The 13,609-nt window shown below is 44.9% G+C and overlaps 5 protein-coding genes across 7 annotated transcripts in view; 3 read left to right on the top strand and 2 right to left on the bottom strand.

The window, feature by feature from the left end:
• LOC135348208 (calaxin-like) overlaps positions 1–1,707 on the bottom strand; it is a 33,296-nt gene extending 31,589 nt beyond the window's left edge. Inside the window, exons 1-2 of one of the 3 annotated variants that reach the window (XM_064546423.1) lie at positions 1,433–1,707; positions 1,005–1,250 (exon numbers count right to left, since the gene is read on the bottom strand). In XM_064546423.1, the coding sequence (XP_064402493.1) occupies positions 1,005–1,250; positions 1,433–1,526 (340 nt within the window). In that variant the 5' untranslated portion in view covers positions 1,527–1,707. The remainder of the gene's footprint in view (positions 1–1,004; positions 1,251–1,432) is intronic. The other 2 variants (XM_064546421.1, XM_064546422.1) reach the window with 2 other exon arrangements.
• Positions 1,708–1,814: 107 nt separating this feature from the next.
• On the top strand, positions 1,815–4,571 carry LOC135348183 (glycylpeptide N-tetradecanoyltransferase 2-like). Its single transcript, XM_064546374.1, has 10 exons — positions 1,815–2,033; positions 2,092–2,269; positions 2,328–2,446; positions 2,670–2,878; positions 3,194–3,473; positions 3,531–3,602; positions 3,655–3,756; positions 3,861–4,031; positions 4,231–4,368; positions 4,432–4,571. The coding sequence occupies exons 1-10, from the start codon at positions 1,848–1,850 to the stop codon at positions 4,450–4,452; spliced, it is 1,476 nt and encodes a 491-aa protein (XP_064402444.1). The 5' UTR covers positions 1,815–1,847; the 3' UTR covers positions 4,453–4,571.
• Positions 4,572–4,595: 24 nt separating this feature from the next.
• LOC135348187 (glycylpeptide N-tetradecanoyltransferase 2-like) lies at positions 4,596–7,254 on the top strand. Its single transcript, XM_064546380.1, has 10 exons — positions 4,596–4,860; positions 4,954–5,128; positions 5,183–5,304; positions 5,356–5,564; positions 5,628–5,907; positions 5,961–6,032; positions 6,113–6,214; positions 6,575–6,745; positions 6,858–6,995; positions 7,078–7,254. The coding sequence occupies exons 1-10, from the start codon at positions 4,744–4,746 to the stop codon at positions 7,096–7,098; spliced, it is 1,407 nt and encodes a 468-aa protein (XP_064402450.1). The 5' UTR covers positions 4,596–4,743; the 3' UTR covers positions 7,099–7,254.
• A 97-nt stretch (positions 7,255–7,351) lies between these two features.
• On the top strand, positions 7,352–10,547 carry LOC135348170 (uncharacterized). The gene is made up of 4 exons (XM_064546356.1): positions 7,352–7,760; positions 7,903–8,511; positions 8,728–8,954; positions 9,143–10,547. Exons 1-4 carry the CDS (start codon positions 7,598–7,600, stop codon positions 10,373–10,375), a joined length of 2,232 nt encoding a protein of 743 aa, XP_064402426.1. The 5' UTR covers positions 7,352–7,597; the 3' UTR covers positions 10,376–10,547.
• LOC135348189 (26S proteasome regulatory subunit 8) lies at positions 10,481–13,592 on the bottom strand. The gene is made up of 10 exons (XM_064546382.1): positions 13,433–13,592; positions 13,054–13,221; positions 12,755–12,880; positions 12,501–12,581; positions 12,366–12,446; positions 11,927–12,167; positions 11,699–11,874; positions 11,372–11,459; positions 10,994–11,103; positions 10,481–10,695 (listed from the first exon to the last, which is right to left on the bottom strand). The coding sequence occupies exons 1-10, from the start codon at positions 13,517–13,519 to the stop codon at positions 10,642–10,644; spliced, it is 1,212 nt and encodes a 403-aa protein (XP_064402452.1). The 5' UTR covers positions 13,520–13,592; the 3' UTR covers positions 10,481–10,641.
• Between the last annotated feature and the right edge of the window lie 17 nt (positions 13,593–13,609).

Below are 13,609 nucleotides of genomic sequence, written 5' to 3'. Positions count from 1 at the left end.
CTCTCATAAACCCCGAGGCACTGTGCATTACTGATATATGTCCCCATCTGATTGGCTGGCTGGTTGCTATGCATCCAGCCTATATAAGCTTGCATGACTACCACATAGCAACACTATTCAAACAAGAAGACAACTAGGAAAAGAGAGCTCGTCCACACCAGGGCTCCTGTCCACACTCAAATCTTGCGCAGCCTGGACAAAAATATGAGCAGCCAGCCCCTCCCTCCAAGCGACCAGAGCCACTCACCCTCTCTGTTCAATTAGTCAGCCCCTCCCTCCTACTGTGCAGCAACCAGCCAGAAGAAACAATACAGCTAGCTCTAGACAGGCTGACCTGCTCTCTTCAGCTATGCCAGGCTAGTAGGCAAGCAAAGGTAAGCTTAAAATAGCCACTCCTATATTATTATTAAAATGGCTTCTTTTTCTTTGCTGAACAGGCCTAGAGTGCAGTGCGTGCAGTCAGTCAGTACTAGTGCTAGTGAACACTGAAAAAGCTCACCCTGCATGAGCCCAAGCCCTCTCCCAGAGTGTCTCTAAAGCAGCTCCTCACACAGCAGAATTTTTAATGGACTAGTCCACAGACTACACCCTCTGTCTCTATATGTTTTCATTTATGACATTTTGTTTCTCATGCAAGACATTGCATTCATCTTCATTCATCGAAAACACCATTATATTTTTTGCATAATTATGCTTGAGGTGCCAATTTATGAGCAATATTTTCCCTTGTAGCCCTGAGGTGCCAATTTATGACAGTTAAACCCCACTAGACTACATGGCAAAAGTGTAGTAGGTGGGAAATATGGCTATAATAATGTTGGAAAAAGCTATAAGGATTTTGTCACCCAGAATAATTAAAACTGAAATTAAAATTCAGTATCAAGAATTTTTTCTATCAACCGAACGGCTGGCACTAGGAAATGGCCGACTAATTAGTTGAGTTATCAGTGACAAATATCTACATTGGTAGCTATACTGGGAAGCCAGTTATAATAGCTGCTCACACTCAATGGCACTGTCCAGATCTCCCTTGATGAAGGTGGTCATACCCACCACCCACTCCTCGTGACTCAGGTAGCCATCACTGTCCTTATCAAATGCACGGAATACACGATCCATAAAGAAGTCATCACTCATGTGGAAGTGGTCTTGTAGTAGGTCCCGGAACTTGATTCTGTCTATTCGTCCATTGGGGTCACCAGTGATGGCTCGATACGTGTATAGTAGCTGCTCAATCTCATCCCTAGAAACTGTGTGTGTGTGTGGGAGGGGGGGGGTAATGTATGTACACAGCACTATCACAATATCATGTGTGTGTGTGTGTGTGTGTGTGTGTGTGGGGGGGGTAATGTACGTACGTACACTACATACAGTGTGTGTGGGGAGGGGGCGTAGAGTGGATCTGTGTGTGTGTGCGTGTGTGTGTGCTCACATTTGCTGCACTGTTTCTTGTCTATTTGTTCTGCTATTGTAAATAAATGCTTTCTCTCGACAGCATTCACTTCGAAAGTAGGAAGGGTTGCCATGGTTACACTACACAACAATCTCTCAAATCTTCTCTCTTCTTGTATTAGAAGCCACTCAAACTTCAGAACTTGTGATAAATCGCTAACTTCTGGTATCTGGTATTTTAAAGGAGCTCAGAGAACACACGCAAGGTCTGAGGTTGCTTGAAAAATCCACCTACTTAACTTTTGTGATAATGGTCGCCAAATAAAATATGACAATAGATAAATAGATTATTGTCTCTCTGTGTTAACGATCTTTACCATTTCTGGTTTTCTTTTCTTCTTGCCTCCCAGTTATGGAGTCATGTGACTACCCTAGTTAACCACGTGGTATCAATCATGGCTGAAGGAGGCGCTAGTGCTAGTGATGGTAGCGATTTGACCCCACAGCTCCTAACTGGGGACCCTGGTGAGGCTGGCAAGGTGTGTGGAGATGGTGGGAGTGGCGTGGGTGGCGGGGGCGGTGTGGTGGGAAAACCAGATGCTGCCAAACATGAACCCACTCCAGCGAAATCATCTAAAAAGGTATTGTGTACGAAATGTAAACAATAGACTGACCTTTGACCCCTCCGTACGTCCATAGGGTAAGAAGAAGCGTAAAGGTGCAAAGGACGTTGCTACGGGAGGGGGCGTGGCAACACCACAGACTAGTGATCAGCTGATATCATCTCGTAATCTTCAAGAGCTCATCGGAAAACTAACAGTCGAAGAAAAAGATAAATCACACGATTTCTGGGACACACAACCTGTTCCAAAGTTAGGTATGTATGGTTCGTATGATGAATGTCACATGACTTGAGTGCGTAATCACATGACTAGATGACAAGGTGACAGAGATGGGACCGCTGGAGGATGACAGAGCGGATATTCGTACAGAGCCACTGAAACTACCAGACAAGTTTGTATGGAGTGATATTGACCTTGAGGACAATGACCAGGTGAACCACTTGAAGTACACCACCTCTTTATAATAAACTACAAAACAATGCTTTATGCCCTGAGCTCGAGATACTACAGCGGCGTACCTGCAGCCTTAGATACTGATCAAAACAGTGTGTCTAAAAATTTTTACATGTAGGTGATAGCAGTTACATGTCTATGGTAGTGTACTAGTAACTACTAGCGATGCCCCTCCCCCTCCCTACACACACACACACACAGGTGGCGGAGTTGTACACACTCTTGTCTGAGAACTATGTGGAAGATGATGACAATCTGTTTCGGTTTGACTACAGTCGTGAGTTCCTTCGTTGGGCGCTCCTCCCCCCCGGCTGGAAGGGGGCGTGGCACTGCGGGGTACGAGTGAGCACCTCTAAGAAACTAGTCGGCTTCATCAGTGCAGTACCAGCACTTATCAGGATTCACAGCCAGTAAGTCCCGTCAAATAACGTGGAGTGAAGTGCCTAGAATTTTCAAAGTTGGATATTTTCAATCCTCAAACTCATCTTTTATGTAGTAAACCAGAGGAGGTACGACATCCGCGTGTCTTAATACTTTGACCTAAGGAATGTGTGTCTAAAACATTTCCTTTGACACGCGGATGTCGTACCTCCTCTGATAGTAAACTAGCTAGCCTAAGAGGTGGTTATTGTTGTCTAGAGGTGGTTAGTACCAACCACCACCACTGACCAGTGTGGGCACATCACTCATATGTGTGTGTGATTATTTCCTTGATATACATGTAGCCAACAGAATATGGTAGAAATCAACTTCCTATGTGTTCACAAGAAGCTTCGCTCTAAAAGAGTGGCCCCTGTCCTAATTAAAGAGATCACCAGACGTGTGAATATGGTGGGCACATTCCAGGCAGTGTACACGGCTGGCGTCCTCATTCCTAAGCCTATAGCAGTATGTCGATACTGGCATCGCTCACTCAACCCAAAGAAACTTGTCGATGTTCAGTTCTCTTCACTCCATCGTCACATGACCTTGCAGAGAATGATACGACTCTTCAGACTACCAGACGTAAGAATGTAATTATACGAATGTCTGATGATTACTTATTTCTTTCTTTTTCTATAGGAAACTAAGACACCAGGTCTAAGACCTTATCAGAGGAGGGACGCTGCAGCTGTTCTGAGACTACTGAATGAAGTGAGCCCACCCACACACCTCACACCCTCACTCCTCACACACACCCTCACAGCAACTGGGGCGGTTTGACGTGTGTCCAGTGTTTGCCAGTGAGGCCGAGGTGGATCATTGGTTCACTCCCAGAGAGAGAATCATCGACACTTACGTTGTGGAAGTGAGTACTAACTGTTGACTTGTACTTCAGTGAAACAATTCTCGTTTAAGTGTACCAGTATATGCATTTTCATGACATTTCAACACTTTGTTGTTCCAATGCAGAGTCCGTCCACTGGTGAGGTGACTGACATGATTAGTTTCTACTACCTCCCCTCGTCCATAGTACGCCACCCCACACACAAGACACTCTACGTTGCCTACCTCTTCTATTATGCCCACACAACCACACCCCTCAAGGATCTCATCTACGATATGCTAGTCATCGCCAAGAAGGTGCTTGTTAATTTATGCAACTTTAATCTGAGCATATCAGGTGATAGGCCTTGTCTAGAGCTATAAAATGCATCTCTTAGTTTTGATATTGATGGATTTTTGGTGAAGTTATGACCTCCCGAAAGTAGCTTACCAAATTGTTCGCTTTCTGAAAAATGCACGTATGTGTACTTTTGTTAAGTGTGTGTGTCCCCTTTAGGGTGGTTGTGATGTATTCAACAGCCTGGACATAATGGAGAACAGCAGTGTTCTGGAGGAGCTCAAGTTTGGGGAGGGAGATGGAAACCTCCATTACTACTTCTATAACTTCAAGTGCCCAGAGATATCCCCTGACAGAGTAAGTGTGATGGCAGTTGAATAGTGATCACTTGATTGACTTTGTCTTGTGTTCTTTGTGCAGGTCGGGCTAGTGTTGCAGTGAGAGAAAGAGAGAGAATTAAGTGACTTATTTAAATTTTTAGGAGTTTTATTGTATTAAGATTTTTTGTAAAGTGTGTGTATGTGTGTGGTACTTCTGTTAAAGTTCTGTGTAAAATTGAATGTAATCAAGTCTTAATCTGCGACTAAATTCCGAGGCTAATGAAAGTATGCAGGGTGTGGCTCCAGCTAGTTTCGAGATATCACCGCGGATGCTAAGGCTGTTTCGAGACATTACTGCAGATTCAAGCTTCCTCTGTAGTGCGCATGCGCGGAGCAAACTACTTCAAGCAGAATGGCTGAAGATCCTAGTGAAGATCCTCCTATGGAGATGCTCGCCATTGGTAGTGAAGAGAGTAGCGAGACTGGAGCAGTGGGACACCAGTCTGCTGCAACCAAACCAGCTAAGAAGGTTCACTGTTGTATGCATAATTATACTTCATGTCTTTACAATAATTATAACGGTGTTTTTATATTGTTATGGTATGCGCTTCTGTTTATGCAGGGTAAAAAGAAGCGAAAAGGGACTAAGAATGGTCCTACATTAGTGGGTGGAGTCTCACAGACGGAAGGACAACTATTGACAGCTCAGAACAGGCAAGAACTGATTGAAACTTCCAGTGATTACCAACCAGCGGATATTCATGATTTCTGGGACACCCAGCCCGTACCAAAACTAGGTACGTAATAGTCCCATTCCTATACATGTGTACATCCAGTGTCACATGACATAGTTGAGAAGGTGACGGAAATGGGAGCTCTTGTGGACTATCGAAAAGAGGATGCCAGAAAAGATCCTGTGAAACTACCAGACCAGTTTGAGTGGTGCAACGTTGACATACAAGATGACGAAGAGGTCAGAGATCATTTAGCATGTCTGCTAATGATAACCTTTAACCCTACACAGTTGTCAGAGCTGTATACACTTCTATTAGAGAATTATGTGGAGGGTTGTGAGAGCAAGTACAGGTTTGACTACAGTCGTGAGTTCCTTCGTTGGGCGCTCCTCCCCCCCGGCTGGAAGGGGGCGTGGCACTGCGGGGTACGAGTGAGCACCTCTAAGAAACTAGTCGGCTTCATCAGTGCAGTACCAGCACTTATCAGGATTCACAGCCAGTAAGTCACGTCAAATAATGCAGGTTATTTTGATCACTAAAGATTTCTTCCTCATAATTATAGTCAAAATAATATGGTGGAAATCAACTTCCTATGTGTACACAAAAAGCTTCGCTCTAAAAGAGTGGCCCCTGTCCTAATTAAAGAGATTATTCGGAGGGTGAAGGGGGAGGGGGTGTTCCAGGCAGTATACACAGTGGGTGTGGTCATTCCAAAGCCCTTCTCAACGGCCAAGTTCTGGCATCGTTCACTCAACGTCAAAAAACTTGTGGAGATCAACTTTGCTTCTCTTCATGGCCACATGACCTTGCAGAGAATGATACGCATCAACAAACTGCCAAACGTAAGACTTAACAACTGATCAACTGATACTGATTATTGACTGTAATTCTATAGGAAACTAAGACACCAGGTCTAAGACCTTATCAAAGGAGGGACGCTGCAGCTGTTCTGAGACTACTGAATGAAGTGAGCCCACCCACACACACACACACACACACACACACACACACACACACACACCCTCACACACACACACACCCTCACAGCAACTGGGACGGTTTGACGTGTGTCCAGTGTTTGCCAGTGAGGCCGAAGTGGATCATTGGTTCACTCCCAGAGAGAGAATCATCGACACTTACGTTGTGGAAGTGAGTACTAACTGTTGACTTGTAATTCTGTGAAATATGTGACACTTCATTTTAGCTCGTAGGAACAAATGTTTTTCATGACATTTTTGTTAACTTCAACACTTTGATGTGATTTATTTCTGATTTCGTTTAGAATCTGTTTGATAGTGTGCTACAATATATTGTGCTTAGATCAGCGATTTATTTCGGGCCTGAATTGTCGGGGCTTTTTCTAAATCTTAGTTTTAAGAGGTCTTGTATTGCAAACATCCTATTTAGTAACTTTCTGGCAATATATGGTGTGTTTAGATCAGTGATTCATTCGAGCTCAAATTGTTGAAAAGAGCGTGATTTAGAAGAAAAATCTTAATTCCAATGCAGAGTCCGTCCACTGGTGAGGTGGCTGACATGATTAGTTTCTACCACCTCCCCTCGTCCATAGTACGCCACCCCACACACAAGACACTCTATGTTGCCTACCTCTTCTATTACACCCACACAACCATATCCCTCAAAGATCTCATCTATGACATGCTAGTCATCGCTAAGAAGGTAATAATTTCTCGCCCTCCCCGTATCTGATATAGCTATAGAATACATATTTTAGATTTCTATATCATTACTCAGTATGTTTGTTAAGTGTGTCCCCCCCCCCCCCCTTTAGGGTGGTTGTGATGTGTTCAACAGTCTGGACATAATGGAGAACAGCAGTGTTCTGGAGGAGCTCAAGTTTGGGGAGGGAGATGGAAACCTCCATTACTACTTCTACAACTTCAAGTGCCCAGAGATATCCCCTGACAGAGTAAGTGGATGCATTAATATTAGGCTGCAGTCAATTATTATCTGCATGTGTTCCATAGTTATCTATACGTGCTATCCTGCAGGTTGGACTGCTACTGCCATGAGAAACAGTAACTGCCAGTGTTGTGTGTGCATGCATATGGGTACACACGTACGTGACTTTAATGCAATAGTCATTGATATCATAATTGACCTATTAGCAACACGGAAATACTTGTTACCTCAAATGCATTGACATTGAATGTTATCATCGACTGTTACTCTTAATTAAGCATAAATTCCACACTGCCTGACCTGTAGCTAAATACTATATATGGCTGCATGCTGTAAGTCATACCAACATCTCCACCTGGTACGCATTGTACAATGTACAAGTGTCTATATAGTACCAACTAGACCTTTCCACCGTTACTAGGCATGCAATAATGTTTCAGTATAGTTAACGCTAGATTGTGTTAATAGCTTCAATCCTGCATCAGCTCTGCAGTGGCCCTCTCTAGTGTGTATAGTGCTAGTTATAGAACATCAGTGAGAGGCGTGAACTGGCTTTAAAGTTTACTACGATTCTTATAGTGTAGCATTTCTATTGTTAATTGCCTCAAGATGACTTTGAGAAGAAGACAAGGCTCTTCGGTATGTATAGAGTTCTTTATCTCCCTCTTGGTGGGGGGTGTAGCCATCCTGGGGGGTCTGTTTATCATAGGGTTCCTACTAGTGGAGCCAGTGAGACATCCTCCGGGGCAAAGGGCACAGACTGTCAATATCGGTGAGTGAGTGAGTGTGCAAATAGCTGCACAAAATTATCCTATGGTGTATCAATAGACTCGAGGGAATTATGCATTGTACAAGCCTGTGTGTTACTGTACATACCCCCCCCCCCATACACACACACACACGTACTTGTATAGATGAGCTGATGGGATCATGTGAACCAAAACTGCAAGAACGACTCCTTCCCCACGGCTGTACCTATGACAACCAACCAAGCATCGAAGAATCAGTTTGCAGTGCTCAAGAGTGCGATTGTGATCCGGAACAAAATGGAAACGTCTGTTGTTGCCGCTCTCTAAGAAGTGAGCCGCTATTCAACGTGGTATGCCCTGAAGGCGTTGTCCCTCCCATCCTGGCCAACACTACGATGTGTGGGTGTGGAGTGTGTGACGATGTGAGCGTGCAAGTACACGTAACAGTCGTCAATCGAGATACGGACGAACCAATCTCTGCAGCTATGGTGTTGCGTAACGATGGAGGGGAGGACTCCTTTAATCTATTGGGAGTAACGAATCATCACGGTCGCTATATGTACACAGAGAGAGTAGGACGGGTGTACCTTGAGCTAAAGGTCGTTGCTGCAGACTATATGCCACAGATGACTCTACCAATGAGATTGCAGCCGCATCGTCATGTGATAGAGCTACGGATTGTAATGATACCAACAATGAACATGAACGTTGGTCTGGGTGGTTCAGATATTGTGGTGAGACTCGGCACTATGGCTACAGTGTCTGCTCCAGCTGGTGAGTGGTACGGGAATTAGTGGGAATACATAAGACAGATTCCTGTGTAGTTTGTTGATACTACGATTACGTTCAAGTGCACACTGTTGAATGTTTTAAATAGTACGTGTGCGCTATTGAATGGCTTTAATTACCCCCTCACACACACACACACACCATCCACCCACACACACTCCACACACACTCCATACACACTCCACACACACACCCACACAGGTTCCTTCTACAGTGAGGACACCTCATATGATGACCTCGTGCAGTTTCAGGGAATGTTTGTCACCCCTAGCGACGTCAACGGGCTGACTGGAGTGCCTGGGGCAGAGTTTGTGGTATTGAACAAGGTGACTGGAGAGAGGGAGCCGATGGGTGTGCTGTTCGCCACCTGGCTGGGCTTCATGGGCTCCGAGGGACAGAGCCTCACCAATGAAGAGCTTTTAATGCAGGTACGGGGGTACCATAATATTATTGAAATCAGGAGTGCATAATGGTATATGGCTACAGTAGTTAGGGTCTTGGTTTATCATTATAATACAGCACACATGCAATGAACGATTGTGTGAAATGATAGCTATACGATATAAAATAGGATGTTTTCGAGTCCTACACTCATCCCACACACCCACACACACAGATCTCGGTTACCAATGACGATGGCAACGCTCCGAACCTCTGCCTCATAATCTATAACGAAACATCTCACGAGTGGGAGAAATACTCGGACTTCAGTCCCAGCCAGGAGTCACGTCGCAAACGACAAAACGCTCCAGTTATTCTTGAGAACCAGAACACCCCACTCGGAGTGTTTGCAGCTGTGGCCGGTAGTGTACAAGTCAACTGCTGGCTACAAGGTCGCACATTCGATGGTAACGGCCTTGCTGTATCTAATCGCTTCATTACCGTCGAGGAGACGCTACTTCGGAATGGGAATCCTCGTCTGGTTCGATTCGGTACCAATACCGGGGCTCAGTCTGGACTGGCTAGTAATGCGTTGTGTCTTCCCGTGGATTGCGGGAGTGCAGTGAGCGCCACCATATCATCAAGAACACTGTTTGATTCTCAGAGCACTCCTCTAGCTCCTCTGTCCCTCCCGACAGAAGCATTCGATATCAATGAAAATGCACCCATTATGTTTGGGTCTGTGTTCTCTTTTGAGGAGGTTATTTTGTCTACTACGAATCGTCTTCGTCCCTTCTACTCCTCTCAATCAGATTGCGTTGCCTCGGCAACTAGCGCAACTCCTTCAAGATCGGCTTTCTTTGGATTCCAAGAATCAGCCATTATCGCTCCGTTAGGCACCGATTCATGCTCCATCAAGATTCAAATCTTGGATTGTTTCATCGACAACTCGATCACGATCACATCTGTAAACGTTGATACCGGAACTATTGAGGGCTCCGTCACATTGTCAATAACCGAACCTCCAGAAACAGAGATGCCTACCTTTTCTGGTACGATGCCTCCTGAGGTCACTACTGAGGCTGGCACTCCAGTGTGTGATGCCAGCACTGCTACACTGCGAGGGGCTTGCCTGCCCTATGTCTGCGGAGACAACGTTCAATTATTAGTACGTCAAAATGCAGACAGTGGTACCACAGGTTTTTGTACAATTACCGGACGTTCCGTGTTTCTAAGCAACTCGTTGCTATCGGATACCAGTAATATGGAGCAGCTCATCTTGCGTACGGGTTCCCTAGTGTCGAGTGATTTCAACAACCCAGAGTTGGGCTTGTACCACGTTGCCGGGAACAACCTGATGGCGGCTGAAGCAACTATGGAGATGTGCAATGCTGGCACTGGGAATGGGGACACTAGCGTTGACATTGACGTAACCACGGGAGCTGCTGTGGAATTCTCGTGCTTTTAGAGCTAAAGACTCGATCTGAGACATTTTATATAATTATGAACTGTCATAACATTTTTATCCCCTAGCTAGCTAGTTTAATTATACGTAGAGTGAACTGTAATGTAGTCGTATTGATTGAGAATTAATGTGAATAATAATGCAAATTCATCATGATTGAAATACAGTTGAATAAGCAATGATTATACGTACATAGTGTCATAATTATAACTAATTAATACAGAGTTCAATAAGTTCATTTCTCTGCCCACTCTCTCTCTTAGGAGCGATCACTTCCAGAGCTTTTTGATGGACATGTTCTTCTCGGAGTCTTTCAGCATCACCTGTAGTCATGGGAACAAGGGGGCGGGTCATAACAGCAGAGTAGGATATTGTACAATGAAAGATTAATTATTTATTATACATCACATGACTGCGCTGTTTATTGTATGGAATTAACATTTTCACGCAAATCAGCACATTTTGGATCCCACTTTTAATTAACTAACTAGCACAGCGAAACCACATCCACTGTAGCAACATTACATCATTTGTATCCATAGTTACCAGGAGTTAGGTCATAGTTCACTGCTCAACATATTCAAGTAGAATCACAGTCTACATGTTATAACTGATAGTTACCTTGGCAACGGCCATCTCAAAGTCCTCCTGGGTCACATGAACTCTCCTCTCTCTGAGAGCGTACATGCCACCCTCAGTGCACACACCCTTGATCTCAGCCCCCGACGCTCCTGTGTGGGTGTGGTGTGGGCGTGTGTGGAGTGTGGAGGGTTGCTATGCTATATCAAACTAAAGCAGTTAAAAATACTTTCAAGAGGTACAATAAAAAGTTGAAATGGAGCCAACTAATAAAACTCTCATTCCACACACTACCTTACATACTACTGCAATATTAGTGGCTACGTGCATGGTTGGCTACATGCATGGTTGGCTGCACTGCATTTTAGCTAGCGACTTTCTCTGTAGTAACATGCACATGCACACACACAGATGACATACCTGGCATGGCCTCTGCCACCTTGCGCAGGTTGATACCTCTTGTCAGGTTCATCTTACGACTGTGAATACGTAGAATGTCCAGTCGAGCCTGAGGGGGTGGAGTGGGTGGGGCTAATAGGCACTCGACACATGTGGTTATTCGTATAAACAAGTACTGAGTTATAGTTTTGAAGCCAGTTATCCATATACAAATAAACAGTACACAGAAAGGCTGCATGTATATAGAATAGTCTAGTACAGTACACAAGCATAGTATAATACAGGCATGGTAACTAAGGCACACCCACACACACACACACACACACACACGCCCACACACACACTCACGTCTTCATTCGGAGCTGGGAACTCTATTTTCCTATCAATGCGACCTGGTCTCAGTAGTGCTGCATCGAGGATGTCAATACGATTGGTGGCCATGACAACCTTGATGTTCTGCGTGGCTTCAAACCCGTCCAACTGGTTCAGCAACTCCAACATGGTCCGCTGCACCTCGCTATCACCTGGGGGGGTTGTAATTATATAACAGGAAACATACTCCCCACAGCTACTAACCTCCAGACCCCCCACCAAGTCGTGAAGACCCGATGGAGTCAATCTCGTCCATGAATATAATAGATGGGGCGTGTTCTCTTGCCATGACAAACAGTTCCCTCACCATCCTCGACCCCTCCCCTATGTACTTCTGTACCAGCTCAGAGCCAGAGACACGGATGAAGCAGCACTCGGTGTGATGTGCTACTGCCCTGGCTAACAGGGTCTTGCCAGTACCAGGGGGACCATACAGCAGGACACCCTGGATACAGATAGTATAGTACAGTCGGTAACATTTAGAGCAAAAATGCTACTCTAATTGATCCTCAAGTGTGTAGACTAGTGTACAGAGCCTATAGTGTGGTCCCACTGTAGCTAGTGGTTGACTTCTAATAAGGTTTACATTTCAATTGAGGAGAAAAGGGCTGTACATGCATATATCACACGCTGTAGTGGTAACCTTTGGTTGATCGATGCCGAGGGATTGGAAGAGCTCAGGATGCTTCACTGGTAGCTCTATCACTTCTTTGATCTCCTTAACCTGTCCGTGTGTGTGAGTGGGCGTGAGTGTGTGTGTGTGTGTGTGTGGGTGTACCTGTTTGCTTAGACCCCCCACCATGTCGTACGTAGAGTCAGGGACCTTCTCCACCATCATCAAGCTCACTAGGGGGTCCACCTATGTGGGGGGTATGATGTCATACATAATACATTGTGTAAGGTAAAACCACGTTAGAATTTACTACATCAATAAAATATAGTTTTCCAATATGTATTTAGTTTTCGGTTGCCTAGGCTACAGCGTGACTTTGTGGTTAATATTACAAGGGTGACTATATTACAGTGACCCACCTTGTTGGGGAGTATCTTGTGCAGTTTGTAGCTGTCATTTCTCAGAGCAACACGACAATTATTCCCCACATCAGCCATGTCAATGGCCTTGTCCAGGTCTACCACAAACTTGCCCTCGGGGTGTACCTAAGAGGAGGGGGCGTGGCATATCACAACCTCTATATATAGATTATAATAGTAACCGGAATGTGACTAATCGACAAAAATAACGACCTAGTTTACTAAAAAAGGCAGTATTGAAATTGAGGATTGAGAAGTGAAAATAGCCACTTCGAAAAACAATCATCCACTTAACGAACCTTAACCAATACTTTCTTCTTGTCCATCGCCTTGACAACCTCTCCCACGTGTGAGCCCTGCTCTTGTAGTAGTTGTAGCTCCTCCCTCAACAGCCGTACCTTAGCATTGAGTTCATTCCTCTGAGCCTCAAGTCTGCGCACGTTCTGGGACTTCTCAGACACTGAGTACTGCGTGGGTATGTGGTGGGGGAGGTGTGTGATGTGTGGGTTGGTGTGTGTGTGTGGTACGTACTGTGTGGAAGGTGTGAGATGTGTGGGTGTGTGTGTGGTGGGGGAGGTGTGTGTGTGTGGAGGGTGTGAGATGGGCTTACAGCTAGTGTGGTGTGGTGTATAATATAATTAATGCTCACCATAACACTATATTACAGACTCCTCTCACCTGAAGTTCTTCTATCTTATTAATGTAGTATTGTTGAATTCCCTCGTTCGTGGCAGAGCCTTCCTTAGCAGAGGAATTAGCCATCATAAACCTTCCTAACGTGTGCTGTGTGTAGAGTAGGTACGGATCGTCAATGGATAGTAGTTTATACAATAGCCGCCCTCATGAGGAAGGCGG

The sequence above is a fragment of the Halichondria panicea genome, chromosome 14 (assembly GCF_963675165.1).
Source record: "Halichondria panicea chromosome 14, odHalPani1.1, whole genome shotgun sequence".
Classification (NCBI taxonomy): Eukaryota; Metazoa; Porifera; class Demospongiae; order Suberitida; family Halichondriidae; genus Halichondria; species Halichondria panicea.
The sequence above is the reverse complement of the archived record's forward strand: the minus strand, read 5'-3'. Positions and strand labels throughout refer to the sequence as shown.